At 38.7% G+C, this 19,895-nt stretch overlaps 1 protein-coding gene, 2 non-coding genes and 1 pseudogene across 3 annotated transcripts; all 4 read left to right on the top strand.

The window, feature by feature from the left end:
• Positions 1 to 566: 566 nt before the first annotated feature.
• On the top strand, positions 567 to 757 carry LOC135727034 (U2 spliceosomal RNA). The gene has a single exon (XR_010525117.1). It is a non-coding gene; the product is annotated as a U2 spliceosomal RNA (small nuclear RNA).
• A 3,247-nt stretch (positions 758 to 4,004) lies between these two features.
• LOC135721898 (uncharacterized) lies at positions 4,005 to 8,185 on the top strand. Its single transcript, XM_065244307.2, has 4 exons — positions 4,005 to 5,426; positions 6,653 to 6,887; positions 7,005 to 8,084; positions 8,181 to 8,185. The coding sequence occupies exons 1-4, from the start codon at positions 4,251 to 4,253 to the stop codon at positions 8,183 to 8,185; spliced, it is 2,496 nt and encodes an 831-aa protein (XP_065100379.1). The 5' UTR covers positions 4,005 to 4,250.
• Positions 8,186 to 17,434: 9,249 nt separating this feature from the next.
• LOC135727042 (U2 spliceosomal RNA) lies at positions 17,435 to 17,615 on the top strand (annotated as a pseudogene).
• A 781-nt stretch (positions 17,616 to 18,396) lies between these two features.
• On the top strand, positions 18,397 to 18,561 carry LOC135726980 (U1 spliceosomal RNA). Its single transcript, XR_010525067.1, has one exon. It is a non-coding gene; the product is annotated as a U1 spliceosomal RNA (small nuclear RNA).
• The last annotated feature ends 1,334 nt before the right edge of the window (positions 18,562 to 19,895 follow it).

Raw genomic sequence — 19,895 nt, 5'->3', positions numbered from 1 at the left:
TAATTTGTAATAAAGGTTTTTTGAAAATTCTAAATTCTCTCTCTCTCTCTCTCTCTCTCTCTCTCTCATGAGCGTGGATCAGTTCCTGCATCAAGGAAAAAATGCGCATCCTGGTAAATTTCAGAAGTTAGACGACTGAGCTGCAGCGGACAGCGTAAGATTTATGAAAACACATTTGAGAAGAAAGGCAAAGCATGTTTCACAGTTAATCCAAGACCATAATGACAATTTTGCGCTCTGTTTCCCGAAGCTCGTGGAGGCGTGGAGCAGCATACACAGTTAAGGTATGTGCGATCTACCGGCATTACCTTTACGATCGACGTATTGGATCTGCAAGCTGCAAGCAAATTAACTGAAGCTTTACTTCATGTTTCTGTTTGGTTAAGCGATGACTGCTTTTTCCCACCAGTTTGTGTGTGTTTTCTGCATGGGTTTAGAAAACATGAACTTCTGATCTGCTAGCTCAACGTTCTACCTCTGTAACGTATAGAGTTAAATGCCCGCTAGCCTCCACCCCAAAAGCCAGCGCCTTCGCCGGCTCCCCCTTTGGCTGCGTCTATTCCGGTATCGCTTCTCGGCCTTTTGGCTAAGATCAAGTGTAGTATCCGTTCTTATCAGTTTAATGTCTGATACGTCTCCTATCCGGAGACTATATGTTAAATGGATTTTTGACCTTCGGAAATGGAAGCGGAGCTTGCTCCTTCCACTCCATGCATCAACATGGTATTGCAGTGTTTCCATGAATGGTGCGCTCCCCTTCTCGGGGACAAATAAGTCAAATACAAAAAAAGAATTTGCTTCTTTTGTGCGTGAATGACGGTGTTTTTTCTAATACGTGTGTTTTAAAATTGCTGTGTTTTCGTTGGCTTTATTGGTTTAACGAAAAGCTTGCGTGGAAATGAACACGCTGATAAAGAAATGTTTTTGTAATGTATTTAATTATTTTCTTTACAAGTTTGTGGTGGTGATCCGAGGACGAATTAAACATCCTCGACACAGCTGAAGGTGCAACAAAAGCGAAAGAGGCCGATTGGAATGTTAAAAACACCTGAAAACTTTTTTCACTACCCTTCATACTACAGCTGTCGAAAATCCACAGCAACTACAGCTGTCGAAAATCCACAGCAACGTCGACAGACCTGGAAGCATAGCTGTACTTGTTTAACTCACAACGACAACGGGTAAGTCATTGAGCCCTGTATGAAAGTGAATAGGTGCCGTTTAAATTGTATGGCAACCGCTGCAGAATGTTCAGACAGAACAATAAATCACTCGGTCCATGTCCTTATTAAACAATTTTACTGTTTCCAATCCCAATAGGTACAGATGCGTATATATGTGTATGGTTCTGCAAAAGCATAATAAAGAAACTTGTAAGCACAATAAGAATAAGAAACAGTAATAATTAAACATTATACAATGACTTAGAAAGTAGAAAATAACAATGCAATAGCATTAGAATATCTTCACATCATTCCAATGTGTGTAAAATAAAGCTCCCTTTTGCAGGATGAGGAGATAATTAGTGACTACAGGGAGCAATTCAGTCAATGGCAGACCCTCCAGGACTTTTTTGATTCACGTGCACAGTGGTGGGAGATGGTGAAACACAGGACGAGACTGTTTTTTAGAAAGAAAGGGATTGAAAAAAAGAACAAAGAAAAAAGATGCATGTCGGGACTGCAAAAAAGATTACAAAGGTACACTGTAAAAAATGACCGTGAAATTTACAGAAAAACTATGTAAAATCCCTACAGAAAACTATTGTAAACCACAAAACATATATTTTTTGTTTAAATCACAGTGAACTTTTGTAAACTATTAAACATAATGTTTTGTTATATTTACAACAACAATATGTGATTATAATCAAATGTATTTGTTAAAACTACAAATATTGGTATCAAAAACAGAGAAATACTGTAATACTCATAACAAAACAATTTTGTTCATTTGACCTGCAAATATTGTAAAAACTAAAGTTTTTGTCAGTTGTTCTTAAAAAATACAATAACAGTAAGTTACTTTACAAGTTTATGCTGTACTTTTAACATGATTGATGCAAATTGAGGTAATAAAAAATGCTTTAAAAAAATTATATATATATATATATATATAGTCTACAATTATAATAACATTGTTTTTATAATACAGGCTATTTGTAGCATATTGTAGAGTGTGTATAAGAAATTTTTATTATTGATATGTAAAGTAATACTATATTGTTCAGTCTCAATCCTTATATGTTTCTTTTAGTCTTTAAATGGTAATGTAATTCTTAGCCCACTAGTTTTCTACATAGGCTTATTGATAAAACAATAGTAATAATTTGAGCATTGTGCCATTATCACAGTGCCTTCACTAACATCACTTTATGATTTATTTGTAGCCTACTGTATTTATAGAGTATGTGTATAAGGAATTAAAATTTATGAAACCTGTGCAAAGTAAAATTTCTGTTCAATCCTAACCATAATCCTTGTATACTTTGTGTCTTTTAGTTTTTTAATTGTAATGTAATATTTAGCCTTCTAGTTTTCTATTTATAAATTATTTCAGCATAGTTTTGAGCATTGTATCATTATCACAAGCTAAACCATTAGTGCATCCATAGACTTGTACTTGTCCCCTCTCATTGTGCACTGTCTGAGTCTGCAAATTTTAAATTTCATAGTTCACAGAAAGGCTCGTCTCTGATTGGATAATGACATGAAGGCGGGAGACGCACGAGCTCATCGTACACCTGCGGCTGACGTCAATAACGAGCGAGCCGGAGAGGGAGCAGCGTTTGCTAGGAGAAAACGAGGCACAACAGAAGTCTTCGGACCATTTTTGTCTTTTAAAAGTTTTATCTGCAATTTTAACAAGTTTTTAGAGGGTCTGCTGTTCATCGGAAATTTTAAAGTTTGCACGGTAAGGTTCTCAGTGTTTAACCTAATTTTTTCGAGACCAAACGAAAAAGTGTGCTGAAAGCACGTGGTGTAAACTAGTTACCTAGATCAATGCGTGTTAAAGGGATAGTTCGGCCAAAAACGATATTAAACCCATGATTTACTCACCCCCAAGCTGTCCGAGTTGCATATGTCCATCGTTTTTCAGACAAACTGATTTTCGGATATTTTAGAAAATATTTTAGATCTTTCTGTTCATTAAATGTAATGTCACGGGGTCCAGCAATAGTCCACGACCTTCAAGTCCAAAAAAGTGCGTCCATCCTTCACAAATTAAATCCAAACGGCTCCAGGATGATAAACAAAGGTCTTCTGAGGGTAATCCGGGCGGTGTTGTTGTAGAAATATCCATATTTAAAATGTTATTAACGTTATAAACTACCTTCCGGTAGCGCCGCCATCTTGGAGTGATCCGCATTCAGGATGAGAGCTTACGCAGCGTACAGAGTTTCTCTGCTGCTGCTCTGTGCCCCCGCCCTCCGAATTTGTCATACGTCACTAAGAAAAGTGCGTACACTACGCTAATACTCTCTCCTGAGTCTAAGATGGCGGCGCTACCGGAAGGTAGTTTATAACGTTAATAACATTTTAAATATGGATATTTCTACAACAACACCGCACGGATTACCCACAGAAGACCTTTGTTTATCATCCTGGAGCCGTTTGGATTTAATTTGTGAAGGATGGACGCACTTTTTTGGACTTGAAGGTCGTGGACTATTGCTGGACCCCGTGACATTACATTTAATGAACAGAAAGATCTAAAATATTTTCTAAAATATCCGAAAATGTGTTTGTCTGAAAAACGATGGACATATTCAACTCGGACAGCTTGGGGGTGAGTAAATCATGGGTTTAATATCGTTTTTGGCCGAACTATCCCTTTAACGTAGTTTAGCTGAAAAGCACAGGCAAACACTTGAAATCCTAAAAATGATCACCTGTGTCTTTTGTAAAAAGAAATTGGATACATTAAGAGGCTATGTACTACATTGCAAAGTGCATAGGAATGAGCCCCGTTGTCTTTTTAAGTGTGTTGGCGCTAACTGTAGTCAAACATTTACCACTTACTCCGCTTTCAAGGGCCATTTTTATCGGGTGCACAATGCTCCCCAAGCTGCTCCTATAGCTGTTGTTGCGGATTTAAAATGTGCAGTTTCATTATGTGTCCGCCATTTTCACACGGTGAAAGAGCTAGTGTCTCACTTAAATGATCATATTGGAGAGGGCAGGTCTGTGTCGTGTCCAGTAAGTGGTTGTAAGTACGTGTTTACAAAAAAATCGTCATTTACTTCTCACATGTGTAGAAAGCATAAATCATGCTCCCCAGATGGTATCGATAACATGTACCGGGAAACTCGCCCTCAGCCCCCAGATGTAATTGACAGTACAGATGATTCAGAAAACACACATGAAGCCATGCCAACAGCTAGTGCAGCCAGTGATATGCCAGAGAATGATAGTCAGGCTTATCTCAGAAACATGTCTCTCTTTTACCTTAAACTGCAAGGACAGCTGCTAATTCCTGCTTCTACTATACAGACTATTGTTGAGGAAATGCAAAATGTGCACGAGTTAGGTCAAGCCTATACAATAGCTAAAGTAAGTTCTTTTTTAAAAAATGATATGAGCCTATCAGATGAAGCAGTCTCTAAAATCTGTGACTGCATTAAAGAGTCAGATTTGTTCTCTGCTTGTCATCAGGGACAATTAAGAACAACGTACTCTAGAAATCAGACATTCACAAAAATGTTTAAATACACAGAACCCCAAAAAGTGCCATTGGGAACGGATGACAACATGACACAAAAATGTGCTTACTACATACCAGTGGCAGAAACTCTGAAGAGTTTTTTACAGTCACGTTTAGGGAGGAATACACAGTCACAACAGTTTGGAGATCCTGATGTAGAGGTTTTTACGGATTTATATGATGGACAAAATTTCAAATGTCACAAGTTCTTCAATGAAAACCCTAAAAGCCTCAAACTGATTTTGTACCAAGATTCATTTGAAATTGTGAATCCCCTGGGTTCTGCTAAAAAGAAGCACAAAGTTCTTGCAGTCTATCTTTCATTAGCAAATTTACCCATTCATTTGCGTTCAAATACTGATAATATGTTTTTAGTCTTGTTGTGTGTTGAGGATGACCTTAAGCGTTTTGGAGTAGCCAAAGTTTTCTCAGAGTTGTTGGCAGATCTGAAATCCTTGGAAACCGAAGGAATAAATGTAGATGGAGAAACAGTAAAAGGGGGGCTTTTCTGCATTGCTGGGGATAACTTGGGTTCTCATTGCATAGGTGGATTTACAGAGAACTTCAGCCGCTCTCAATATTTTTGCAGGTACTGTGAAATCACCAGAAGTGAGTTTGTGGCTGATCCGAATGTCTGTGGTCCTCCACGCACCCCAGAGACGTATGACGCAGCTGTTGCTGATCTCCAGGCAGAAAACATCCAAGACGTCAGAGGGATAAAGGTAAACTCTATCTTTAATGCCCTTGAGTCTTTTCATGTTTCCCAGCCTGGTCTCCCGCCCTGTTTAGGTCATGACCTCTTTGAAGGAGTCTTGTCATATGATCTAGCACTGTACCTGAAGAACTTTATAAAAAAGAAAAAATGGTTCACATACTCGCTCTTAAACAGGCGCATCAAACAGTTAAAATACAAAGGATCTGAAGCACTCACAAAGCCATGTGCTGTCAACCCGGACGGAGCCAAGTTATCAGGGCAAGCCATTCAAAACTGGAACCTTTTGAGATTGCTACCAGTTTTGATTGGTGACAAAGTGCAAAATCATGAGGATGAAGTATGGCAGTTAGCTCTCCAGCTAAAAGACATTGTGGATCTTATTTGTGCTCAGAACATTTCCTTGTCCCAGATAGCATATCTTGACATTTTGATCCAAGAATATTTGGAGTTGAGAAAGCTGTTGTTTCCTGAAATTCAACTAAAACCCAAGCACCACTATTTGCGCCATTATTCAGCACTGATCTTGAAATTTGGTCCATTGATTAGGTTATGGACGCTTAGGTTTGAAAGTAAACACAGTTATTTTAAAAGATGTGCCAGACACTTGAAAAACTTCAAAAACATATGTCAGACTTTGTCAGAGCGTCATCAGATGTATCAGGCATATCTTTTAGCTGGGCAAGAATGCAGTAAACTACTTCAAGTGAAGGACAGCTGTGCATTTTATCCCAACCTTTACAGTAACACTATTAAACATGCAGTCAGGGAGCTAGCCTTTTCAGAAAGCAATACCACAGTTTCCACAGACATTCAATACAAGGGCACTGCATATAAAAAAGGACAGTTTCTTGTGTGCAGAAATGATGAGTATATGGAGTTTGGTGAACTACTTCTCATCTTGATTCATAATGACAAATCTGTGTATGTTTTGATGGATATCCACAAAGGCACCTTCCTCTCAGAATACCATCTGTATTCTGTAACAAAGGACAGTCTTGGGTTACAGTGTATCAACATTAATGACCTGCCCGATTTCTATCCTTTGGTATCATACATTCTTGATGGATACCAAGTCATTCCACTAAAACACAGTATTGTGGCAAAATAAAGTCCAATTAAACCTCACTTCTTACTGTAAATAGTTTTGACATTAATATACGTGTTACCTGATGCATGTCTCTACTCTGTTAGGTGTATGTACTGTATATATTTTTTTTTTTGTTCTGTCTGAAGGTGCCATTTTTTCTTCAGTGCAATATGACTGACTCAGAGCGAACCTTCCTAGATGTTGCCATCATGGACGCCCTACCACAACTTCAAGCAGTAAACAAAAACATCCTGGAAGAGCACTTGCAGTCCATTGGAGTTGAGACGTATGATGATTTACGCTTCGTAACGGAGGCAGATTTAATGACAGCGTTAAGACCTGTAGAAGCCAGGAAGCTGCTTGCTGTTTGGAAACGGAAATGTAAGTAAAAACACTGCACACACCACACAAATATTCAAAATCAAAAGCAGACATGGACATTGTGCAATATTGTACAGCGTGAATCATAATCTTTTTTTTTTTTTTTTTTTTTTAAAGACCACACTCCTGAGAACAGCTCTCTGTCATCTGTGGAAGCCTCGCCTACCCAATCGCTGCCATCGCTCTCTGTTTCACCCCAAAGTTCATCGTCAAGCACCTCCAGCAGCCCAGGACTTGACACACAGTGGGATGAAAACTTTGAAATTCCATGGAGTAAATTTCCTGAGGAAGTGATGCAGGCTTTAGAGAGGGGGAAAAGGCCAGGCCCAAAACTAAGAAGGCAAATGGTCCGAATTGTTGTGACTGAGATGATGGAAAAATGCCCTCATGTAGGTAAAAAACATTCAACTGACGTTGCAACAAAAATGGTTGCAAAATATCCCAGTTCTCTCCAAGATGTAATAGAGGGCGATATTGTTGGAAAAGGCTACCATTCCCTTGTCAAACAGTTGCAAAACAGAATTGAAAATGTCAGGCGCACTTCAACACCCAAAATAAGAAAAAGAAAACATCAGACTGATGACTCGGACCACACAGACGAAATCCCAATAGAAGAGAGAGCAGCGATGCAGGACACGTATGGATGCATTAAATGGAATGTCAAATTTCTGCCCCTTGAAGAAACTCAAGAGACTCAGCGGCAAAAGATGGAAAAACTCAAGGTGATGTTCCAACACATCGATGTCAATCCAGAGGAGGTAAAATGTCTAATGAAGTCCACATTTTACACACAGCGTCAACATGTCAACCAGGGAAAAAGTATCAAATGCCTTAGAGAGGAGTGGCCGTTTTGGTTTGATGAACTTGGCATGTCAGTTCACTTTATGGAACTCACTGGGATTGACCTCAAAGAGACATTTACACGAAATTTGGATTTGAAGGGAAAAAGACTTCTCGACTACATGACCACAGTTTTTGTCAACAAGAGCAAGACTTTCCTTCAGAATTATGCAAGGCTTCAGAGGATGCGGGGACTGCAGAGTGGCTGTTCAGATGATGTGATAGAGATGACCCTGCTTCTACTCAGTTACTTTGATGAGAAGGAGGAGTCCATGTTCTTCCATGTAGAAGATACATGTCTTGCAGAAGAGGTCCAACTGGAGCAAGTGCCTCTGACACCCACTGTTATTGTCTGTGGTAAGTCTTTCATATCTTTTTTTTGTGACTGTTTATAGAATTTGTCATGTGAGTGCAGCGCTTATTAACATAAACTGTTAAATAATTTGTTCATAGGATAATCCTGCTATTCCTCCACAAGGTACATGCTGAGTCTGGATCGGAACCTTATCAACACAAACATCTCCTCCTTCATTTCTGCATTGTGCCTCATGTTTGGGAGCTACTACTGTTTTAATATTCATTATCCATCTGAGCTGGCTTCAACTCTAGAGTTTCTTCAAAGGTGAGTAAACATGGCTTACTCATTTCTTAGACCTGGAGTCTGGCTGTCCCTTTGTTAACCTGGACCTTAACTAAGGCTGGGACTCAAGACAGAGAGGAAGATGCAGTGTAAGACGCAAACTAAGAGCCGGACTTGAGGGACAACTACACAGTTTTTCAATATTTTACTATGTTCTTACATCAACTTAGACAAAATAATACATCTGTCTTTTTTCAATGCGTGCAGTTTATCTTTGCACAGTGTGTTGTGAATGTGTTAGCATTTAGCTTAGCCCCATTTATTCCTTAGGATCCAAACAGGGATGAATTTCGAAGCCACCAAACACTTTCATGTTTTCCCTATTCAAAGACTGTTACAAGAGTAGTTTCACGAGTAAGTATGGTGGCACAAAATAAAACATGGCCAGTGGATAAAATGAACTATATTGTGTGGCGGAAGAGCACTTGTTTGCAGCATTCGACCTCGGGCGCAGTAACAGCATTACTCCCCCTCTCACTGAGTTTGCACGAGAGGTGGGAGTTCACAGGAGTGATGATGTTACTGTGCCAGAGGTCGAAGTGCTGCAAACTAGTGCTCTTCCTTCATACAATATAGTGCTCTTATTTTGTCTGCTTAAAAAAATCACCACTTTTTTGTGCCACCATACTTGTGTAGGGAAAACATGGAAGTGTTTGGTAGGTTCATCCCTGTTTGGATCTTAAGGAATGAATGGGCTAGACCAAATGCTAACACACTCACAACGCGCTGTGCATAGATGAACTGCACGCATTGAAATAAGATTATTTATTCTAAGTTGAGGTAAAAACATAGTAAAATATTGAAAAACGGTGTAGTTTTCCTTTAAAGAGATACTTCATTGTTTTGTCATATTAAACTATATTATTACCTTAACTAAGAAGAGTTGATACACACCTCTATCATCTTACTGCGTGCACTTAATCGCTGTGGCGCGTGGCGACACTTTAATAGCCCTTAGCTTAGCCCAGTTCATTCAATGGTACCAAACACATCAATGTTTACCCTATTTAAAACGAGTAGTTATATGAGCAAGTATGGTGGCACAAAATAAAACCTGGCACTTATCAAAGCGGGTTAAAAGGGTTACTATAATGTATGGCGGCATAGCACTTTTTGGTAGTACTTCTCCCTCTCATTTCGTCGAAGTACTCCCAAAAGTGTTATTCCGCCATACATTATAGTTACCCTTTTTAACCTGCTTTGAAAAGCGCCAGGTTTTACTTTGTGCCACCATACTTGATCGTATAACTACTCGTTTTAAATGGGGAAAACGTTGATGTGTTTGGTCATTTCTAACTTCCTCTCTGTTTGGTACCATTAAATGAACTGAGCTGAGCTAAGTGCTATCAAAGTGTCGCCACGCGTCACAGTGTTTAAAGGGATAGTTCGGCCAAAAATGATATTAAACCCATGATTTACTCACCCCCAAGCTGTCTGAGATGCATATGTCCATTTGTTTTTCAGACAAACACATTTTCAGTTATTTTTGAAATTGTTTTAGATTTTTCATTTAGTTAAATGTGAAGTTACGGGGTCCACGACCTTCAAGTCAAAAAAATGCGCATCCATCCTTCACAAAATAAATCCAAACGGCTCCAGGATGATAAATAAATGTCTTCTGAGGGTAATCCGCGCGGTACTGTTGTAGAAATATCCATATTTAAAACCAAAATAACTAGCTTCCGGTAGCGCCGCCATCTTGGACTCCTCTGTATTCAAGAGAGAGTATTAGCGTAGTGTACGCACTTTTCTTAGTGACGTATGACAAATTCGGAGGGCGGGGGGACAGAGCAACAGCAGAGTAACCTCCGTAAGCTGCGTAAGCTCTCTTCCTGAATGCGGACGGGACTAAGATGGCGGCATTACCGGATGCAAGTTATTTTGGTTTATAAAGTTTTAAATGTATAATTAATAACAAATGTATATTTCTACAACGAAACTGCGTGGATTACCATCAGAAGGACTTTGTTAATCATCGTGGAGCCGTTTGCATTTATTTTGTTAAGGATGGATGCACACTTTTTGGGCTTGAAGGTCGTGGACCCCATAACTTCACATTTGATCAACTGAAAGATCTAAAACATTTTCTAAAATAACTGAAAATGTCATTGTCTGAAAAATTATGGACATATGCATCTCGGACAGCTTCGGGGTAAGGAAATCATGGGTTTAATATCATTTTTGGCCGAACTATCCCTTTAAGTGCATGCACTAAGAAGAGAGAGGTATGTATCAACTCTTTTTAGTTAAAGGAATATTCTACTCATTTTCAATATTAAACTATGTTATTACCTTAACTAAGAAGAGTTGATACATCCCTCTATCATCTGTGTGCGTGCACGTAAGCGCTGGAGCGCGCTGCGATGCTTCGATAGCATTTAGCTTAGCCCCATTCATTCAATTATACCATTTAGAGATAAAGTTAAAAGTGACTAAACACATCAACGTTTTTCCTATTTAAGACGAGTAGTTATACGAGCAAGTTTGGTGGTACAAAATAAAACGTAGCGCTTTTCTAAGCGGATTTAAAAGAGGAACTATATTTTGGCGTAAAAGCACTTTTGGGAGTACTTCGACTCGGCGCAGTAACACCCTCCCTCTCCCATTATGAGAGGGAGAAGGGGAGCGGACTTTTCAGGCGAGTCGAAGTACTAAGAATATAGTAAGAATATAGTTCCTCTTTTAAATCCGCTTAGAAAAGCGCTACGTTTTATTTTGTACCACCAAACTTGCTCGTATAACTACTCGTCTTAAATAGGAAAAACGTTGATGTGTTTGGTCACTTCTAACTTTATCTCTGAGTGGTATCATTGAATGAATGGGGCTAAGCTAAATGCTATCGAAGCGTCGCAGCGCGCTCCAGCGCTTACGTGCACGCACACAGATGATAGAGGGATGTATCAACAGTTCTAAGTTAAGGTAATAACATAGTCTTCTCATTTTCAATATTAAACTATTCCTTTAAGGTAATAACATATATTTTAATACAGGGGTGGGCAATTCTGGTCCTGGAGGGCCAAAGTCCTGCAGAGTTTAGCTCCAACCCTAATCAAGCACACCTGAACTTCATTTGCAAGTGATACTGAAAACATTGATTAGATTTTTCAGGTGTGCTTGATTAGGGTTGGAGCTAAACTCTGCAGGACTTTGGCCCTCCAGGACCAGAATTGCCCACCCCTGGTTTAGTGACAAAACGATGGAGTATCCCTTTAAGTCTGGTCTGAGTCTCGGCCTTGCCTCTGGGTGTGGCATGAGTCTCGGTCTTGGTTCGGTCTTGGACTGTTTTTTTATATATGCATGTCAAAAGTTTAGAAACTGTACTATTTTTATTGTTTTTAAAAGAAGTCTCTTCTGCTCAATAAGGCTGCATTTGTTATTAAAAATACAAAAAAGCTGTTATATTGTGAAATATTAAAAGGTAAAATAATTGTTTTCCATTTTAAAGTGTAGTTTATTCCCGTGATGCAAAGCTGAATTTTGAGCATCACTGCAATGTTAAAAATTCAGAGTCACGTGATCCTTCAGGATTCATTCTAATATGCTGATTTGATGCTCCAAGAAACATTTATTATCAGTATTGAGAACATTTTTTTTTTTTTTAGGATTCTTTGATGAATATAAAGTTCAAAAGAACAGTATTTCTCTGAAATGGAAAGCTTTTGTAACATTGTTCTACCCTTTTGGGTCTGTGAGTGTGGTGTTTTTTGTTTGTTTTGAAAGAACTTTAATAAATGTATTCAGCATGGATGCATAATACATGTCTATACTGTCACTTGAATATTTTAATGTTGCAAAAGCTTTAATTTCAGATAAATGCTGTTCTTTCAAACTTTCTATTCATTAAATAATACTGAAAATTGTACACAACTGTTTTCACAATTAAGACTGGAGTATGATGCTAAAAATTCAGCTTTGAATCACAGAAATAAATTGCATTTAAAAAAAAAATTGAAATGGAAAGTTATTTAAAATTGTAAGAATATCATGACGTTTTTTGCTGTATTTTGGATCACAGAAATGCAGCCTTTGTGAGCAGAAGAGACTTCTTTCAAAAACAATTAAAATAGTACACTTTCCAAACTTTTGACTGGTAGTGTGTGTATGGTTTCTTGTAGTCTTTTGTTTATATAACTGATCAATTAAAATGCTTAATATGGTTTTTATTTAACAGGTGTTTCTTCTCGATAAACCCAGAAAAAGGAACCAAGGTAGAGAATAAAAACTCCAAGCGTCGTCTCACCGTGAACCCTCGAGTCCTCACCCTGATACAGGAACTCTCCGATCACGAGTGGCGTTAAGCCTAAATATGGACTCTTTCTGTGGACTCTTGACTGTTGTTTGAGCAGAGGTACTGTCATTTTTCTTTGTTAAATACACAATGTGTATTCTGTTTATTAAGGTACTATATCCTTTTTTTTGTTTTAAAGTCTAAAAGGTGCACTAACCTCTCTGTTTGAAAAGAGGTACTGTTATTTTTCTTTAATTACACAATGTGTATTATGTTTATTAAGGTACTATATCATTTTTGTTTTGAAGTCTTAAAGGTGCACTAACTTCTCTGTTTGTTTGAGAAGAGGTATTGTTATTTTTCTCTTTGTTAAATACACAATGTGTATTATGCTTAAGGCACTATATAATTTTTTGTTTTAAAGTCTTGAAGGTGCACTAGCTGCTTCTGGTCGAGAGTCCGCCACCTGCTTTTTTTCGTGAAAATGTTCTTGCTTTGCGGGAATGTTCCACAGTATAATATGATACTTATCTTGCATGTATTCAATTAGAACAGTTTTTATTGCAAAATAATACCTTAACAAATGTGCATTCTTACTGTGAGGGGGCTCGCCTCTCCACAGATATGACCTGTAACTTGGCCTTTTGGCATCACAAATTTGTCTCCATGGAGATAGATAAGTTTTATGCCATACTGTGGAACATTCCAGACAAGGTTGTTGTGAATTGGGTTGTTGTTGTGCGCCAGGCACTTAAACTTTGTGACCGGTAAATGTATACATTTTAAAGAGGGTAATCTACTTGAATATTTCAACTTTTATTCGGTCAAAGTTTAAATAACTTATTACATGTAGCTTCTTTGCATGTTGTATACAGGTAGGTTAAAGAAAAAATGTGTTCAATTGTTTTATGCTACACTGTGGAACATTCCAGACAAGGTTGTTGTGAGTTGGGTGGTTGTTGTGCGCCTGACACTTTAACTTTGTGACAGATAATGTCTAGATTTAAAGAGGCTAATGCACTTGAATATTTCAACTTTGATTTGGTCAAAGTTTAAATAACTATTACATGTAGCTTCTTTGCATGTTGTATACAGGTACATTGAAAAGAAATGTGTTCAATTGTTTTAAGCTGTACTGTGGAACATTCCAGACGGGGAGCGTGTGGGTTGTTATGTGCCTGGCACATAAACTTGTTCCAAACTTTGAAAAAAAATTCATCCAATTGTTTACAACTCTTGACAATGGCTGTTAAATAAATTTCTCAAGTGATATTTTGCTTCCTTGTCTTTTCTCAAGATGTGTTTTTGAGATTTAGCACAGCATATTATAAATAGATTTTATGTATAATATATAGAACATCTCCATTTAAAATGCAAAGTTTTACTGTTACTTTACCAGTTTTGATTGATATTTCCCTGTTAATTTTATAATTTATTGATGCATAATAAGCAAATATTACATGTTAAAAATACAGGAAATGGGATATTAATATACAAGACAGTTATGCAAAATTAACACATTTTTTCGTAGACTTTACAGTTTTTTAATGTGATTCAGTCTGTTAATTTTATAATTTATTGATGCACAATAAGCAATTATTATATGTAAAAAATACAGGAAATAGTATATTTATATACAACACAGTAATGCAAAATTAACAAATTTTTGTGTAGACGTTTACAGTTTTTTAATGTGAATCAGCTGTGATTTTATTCACTGTAAATCAATTTACATATTTTGTCAGTAAAGTTATCTACTGTGCTGCTGTAATTTTTACAGGAATTCTCTGGTAACCACAGCTGCCAGCGTTTTCCTGTAAAAACAACAGTTTTTTTTTTACAGTGTATTTTAAGTTTGTAAATGAAGGGTTTGACTTTAATGAAGAACTAAATGAGGTTAAAAAAGAAATGGCTGATTTAGAAAAACAAAGAAGTAAAGGGTTGATTTTAAGAAGCAAGGAAAAAGATCTGGAAGAAGGCGAAAAATGCACAAGATATTTTTTTAAGAGGATTTTAACAAACAAAGGTGTAATAACCAAATTAAAAAATGGGGAGAAGGAAGTCAGAAATACAGAAGAAATATTAGAAGAAGTAGAAACTTTTTATGCAGATTTATACAACAAAAAAGAGGTAACAAAGAAAGCCATAGAAAACATTTTGGAAAATTTAGAAATGAAAATTGAAAATGAGTGTGCAATTTTAACCCAAGATTTTACTCTTTTAGAGCTTACAAAATGTATGAAGGATTTTAAAACAGGTAAGTCGCCGGGAAGTGACGGCCTTCCCGTGGAATTTTATTCAAAATTTTGGGACATTTTAGCACCAGAACTTTTAATGGTTTTTAAGGACTTTGACAGACTGGACAAACTCCCTGACAGTTTTAGACTAGGCATTGTTTCGCTTTTACATAAAAAAGGAGACAAAACAGACTTAAAAACGTGGAGACCAATCAGCCTTTTAAATTTGGATTGCAAACTTTTTAGCAAGCTTTTAGCAACACGCATGTCCATGTTTTTAAAGGACGTGATCCACCCGGATCAAGCGTGCGCTGTGCCCGGGAAGAGGATCACGGACAGCCTGATATTGATCCGAGATGCCATCTGTTTTGCGAGGGACAGAAACATTGGCCTCATAGTGCTAAATTTAGATTTTGAAAAAGCATTTGATCGGGTCTCGCACCAGTACCTATTGCGGGTACTGGAGAAAATGGGTTTCCCAGGGAGGTTTTTAGCATGGGTGGGATTGCTGTATAACGATATAACCAGCAAAATTCTCGTAAACGGGCATTTAACAAAAGCTGTTAACATACACAGCGGCGTCCGTCAAGGTTGCCCGTTATCCCCGCTCTTGTATGTGGCATGCATCGAGCCACTGGCACAGCTCTTGAGAAGGGACCAACGGATCGAAGGACTCAAACTTCCAGGAGGCTTGACAGCAAAATGTGTTTTATACATGGACGATGTGACAATTTTAACGACTGACTTTTTATCTGTCCGAAGAGCTTTGGAATTAACAGATTCTTATGGACGGGCCTCAGGCTCTAAATTAAACAGAGACAAGTCAGAGGCCCAGCTCTTCGGACAGTGGCGCGACATAGACGTGGAAGGACTGGACGTGACTCTAAGGGAAAATGATATAAAAATTCTAGGTATAAAGTTTGATAGGGAGGGTGGTGGACGAGGAAATTGGACTGATACTTTAGGAAAAGTAAGACAGCGACTGGGTTTATGGGGACTAAGGAATTTGACAATGGAGGGGAAGATTTTAGTTTTTAAAGCAGTGATCTTACCTTTGTTTTTATTGTTGTGTTCTGTTTTTAGCCCCCCCAGGTCCTTCATTTTAGCGGTGGAACGTGCTGTCTTTTATTTCCTCTGGGGGTCCAGGTGGGAGAGAATAAAGAGAGAAACCGTCAAAAAACGAAAGGAAAATGGAGGCAAAGGACTCCCAGACCTTGGTCTTTTTTTAGGGAGTAATTTTACTGCTTTACATTTGAAGTATGCCACATCCCCATCCAGTGACAAGACCGTAGCATTAGTCAAGTTCTGGATGGGGTCGTATTTACGCTATCTGAAAATTTTAACAGTGGATCTTAGAACCCCAGTGTCTTTTAACTTGCCAAAAGAATATGCTTTTATTAAGAAATTTCTAAGGAAACAAGACTTAGAACGTGAAAATTTGAATGTTTTAAAGGACCATAAAATGATTATCTCTGTTGTGCAGGACCGGGAGAAGGTGAGCCCAGTACCAGGCCTAACGGAGATTGAGGCAAAAACAGTGTGGAGGAACGCAGCCCACCCTGCCCTTCGGAACCATCAAAAGGACCTGATGTGGATGGTGGCCCATGAGATCCTACCGACCAGGGCGGTTATGCACTCCCGCGGCATGGCCGCCAACGCAAAGTGCCCACGGCTCGGGTGTAACCACGAAGAGACCGTGCGGCACGTCCTCTGGGAGTGCGGCGCTGCACAGGACCAGTGGACCGCGACCGGCCCCCTGGTTTTCCCGTGCCTGCCAGTGGGTGGGGTCCAGATGGACTATAATCTCGCCGTCCTAGGGGTGGGCCGGAGGACAAAGGATTTAACATCGGAACAGTTCACAACGCTCTGGCTCACCCTGAATGCTATAATGCACGCAATCTGGACTGCCAGAAACCTGCTGGTGGGGAAACGGGTGACGGTGCCCCTCCACGCCACTGTAAGGACGGTCGAGAACCTGCTGCAGGGGCACCGCGCCTAATCATTCGGATGGGGGGGCCGGGGTTGCCACAGAGAGGGTCCTGGCCGCCACCGACCTTGGTCGCCCGTAGATGTACCCTCACCACTTTCGGCTACGGGAGCAGCGGGCCAGAGGGTACGGATCTCCTCTGGGCCCTTGAAACCGGGTTTTGATTGCCTGGGACTGAAGGGTGAGAGTGGGCCCATAGGGAAGGCTCACCTCTCCAGTCAAGCACAACAGAGTATTGTTTTTAAGACTTTTATTATTTAAAATGTTTTATTCATTGAGGATTACTCACCAGCTTTGTTGTATTGTTTTATTCTGGCTTTTAAAACACACTGGAAGCACTTTTAATATATGTAAAAGAAACAATAAACGATATTTAACCCTTTTTTCTCTTTCTACAAGGTTTTAAGGATTGCATGCTTTTACATGGGCCATTTTAGGTGCTTCATTTGTATTTTAAAATGTGGTGTGTTTTAGGGATTCAGGATTTTAATGGTGTTTTAACCCTCGAAGTTTAAATTTTCTTGACTAGTTTTTGACTTTTCACCTGCATTTGTACATTAGTGTTTTTACTTAATTTATTGTTTCATGTACACTTGTTTAAATTTGTGATTATGTATCAATAAAAACCAGTCAAAAGAAAAAATCTGTTCTTATCAGTTTAATGTCTGATACGTCTCCTATCCGGAGACTATATGTTAAATGGATTTTTGACCTTCGGAAATGGAAGCGGAGCTTGCTCCTTCCACTCCATGCATCAACATGGTATTGCAGTGTTTCCATGAATGGTGCGCTCCCCTTCTCGGGGACAAATAAGTCAAATACAAAAAAAGAATTTGCTTCTTTTGTGCGTGAATGACGGTGTTTTTTCTAATACGTGTGTTTTAAAATTGCTGTGTTTTCGTTGGCTTTATTGGTTTAACGAAAAGCTTGCGTGGAAATGAACACGCTGATAAAGAAATGTTTTTGTAATGTATTTAATTATTTTCTTTACAAGTTTGTGGTGGTGATCCGAGGACGAATTAAACATCCTCGACACAGCTGAAGGTGCAACAAAAGCGAAAGAGGCCGATTGGAATGTTAAAAACACCTGAAAACTTTTTTCACTACCCTTCATACTACAGCTGTCGAAAATCCACAGCAACGTCGACAGACCTGGAAGCATAGCTGTACTTGTTTAACTCACAACGACAACGGGTAAGTCATTGAGCCCTGTGTTTTTATTTATCCACGTTCTAAAATTGCTATGCTTTCGTTGTTTCTTGATTGCTCTGTACATTTCTTTGTTTCTATTCCACGTAAAGTTACTTTGTAATAACGAAACCATATATTTGAATGCGCAATTTAAATCCATTTGATTTAAATTGTTTCACATATTTCACTCTACACGGTTCAACCGGGCTGGAAACGGAATAAAAATAGGGTAGATCTCGAAGAATGTTTGGTCTCAGACGTGGCTTCGTGCGCTTTCCACCTGGTCACACACAGTAATGAAATGTTAGTCGGACGGCCTTCGGGGGCGCCGTTGATGTGATCGGTCACAGGAAGATGCGGCCGTCTGGCCTCAAAGGGTGTCGCTCATACTTACCTGGCAGGGGAGACACCATGATCATGAAGGTGGTTCACCCAGGGCGAGGCTCAGCCATTGCACTCCGGTTGTGCTGACCCTTTGCGAATTCCCCAAATGTGGGAATCTCGACTGCAAAATTTCTGATAGTGGGGGACTGCGTTCGCGCTCTCCCCTGACCTATGTGTTAAAAATAGATTCTTTTGTCGTTTTACGTAAAATCCAAGAGACGTCTAACCACGGCCCAAGAATACATTAGTCATCAAAAAAGCGGCTATTCAACGACTACATAATTTCTAATAGACAGCGAATATGTGTCTAGGCTAAAACAAGGCTTAATTTGGGCTGTCAGTGAAAATCTAATAGACGTTTGACCATTCCAAAAGAATAGACTAGCCATTAAATAGAACCACAATCAAACGGCTACATGTCTAAGAGACAGTCAACAAAATAATGCTTAGATGATTCTTTTATTTCCAATATAAGAGGTTCTCGGGAATGGCAATCATCCAAACTAATAAATTATAAAGGCTTTTATAAGAAAATGACAACAGTTAAACAACATAGACAGCGTTGGGCAATACAAAATGCTAATAAATACAAGACAAATTGAAATATTGTACATGCATGTACATTAAACAAGCCAACAAATCTGCCAATGGGCTACGACAATTTTTCTTGAATTAAAGCAACACTATGTAGTTTTTCAACCTTTAAATAATGTCTCTAAAATTATTTCAGTGATAGAACAACTCTTAACTGGACAAATTCTACTGCTGCTGCAACCTGAGCAGCCTCCTAGCTGCTCCAAGCACACTCTGAAAGTCGAGGTGGAGGGTAGAGCACTCAGCCCCGCCCCTCCCCCTGCCTGCAAAAGAGTGTCTGATACCAGGCATTGTTGCACTTTTCAACCACATGGGGGAGCCGTAAGTCAATTTTACATGGAAACTACATAGTGTTGCTTTAAGTGTTTATATCTAGATTTGTTTCTTACCCCTTTGGCAGATTTATTTGCTTGTTTTAAGCCCAAATTCGCTTAAATTTTGAGTTTTTTTCTCCCTAAAGGCTAGGCTTATTTTCTTAGGGCATTTTGCTCATCAAAAAATGCATCTTATTTTAAGACTTTCTAGATATTTGTACAGTGAAAACAGTTCGAAATAACAAGTAAGAAATGATTTTTTGCAATGTATTCATTCATTCGCTACCCTTCATAATACAGCTGTCGAAAAACCACAGCAACGTCGACAGACCTGGAAGCGTAGCTGTATTTGTTTAACTCACAAAGACAACGGGTAAAGTATTTTCTTGATTACCTAAATGACTTGCCGTAAGAAAATAAGTTTAGGTTTAAGGGGGGGAAATACAGTTTAAAGGGATATTTCAATTTATGATGATAATTCTGTCATCATTTACTCATGCATACAGGCTTACAACAACACGAGGATTAGTTTTTTTCTGAGTAACACAAAAGAAGGTATTTTGAGGAATGATGGTAAACCCACAGCAGATAGT

The sequence above is a fragment of the Paramisgurnus dabryanus genome, chromosome 9 (assembly GCF_030506205.2).
Source record: "Paramisgurnus dabryanus chromosome 9, PD_genome_1.1, whole genome shotgun sequence".
Taxonomy (NCBI): Eukaryota; Metazoa; Chordata; class Actinopteri; order Cypriniformes; family Cobitidae; genus Paramisgurnus; species Paramisgurnus dabryanus.
This window is presented reverse-complemented; position numbering and strand designations above follow the sequence as displayed.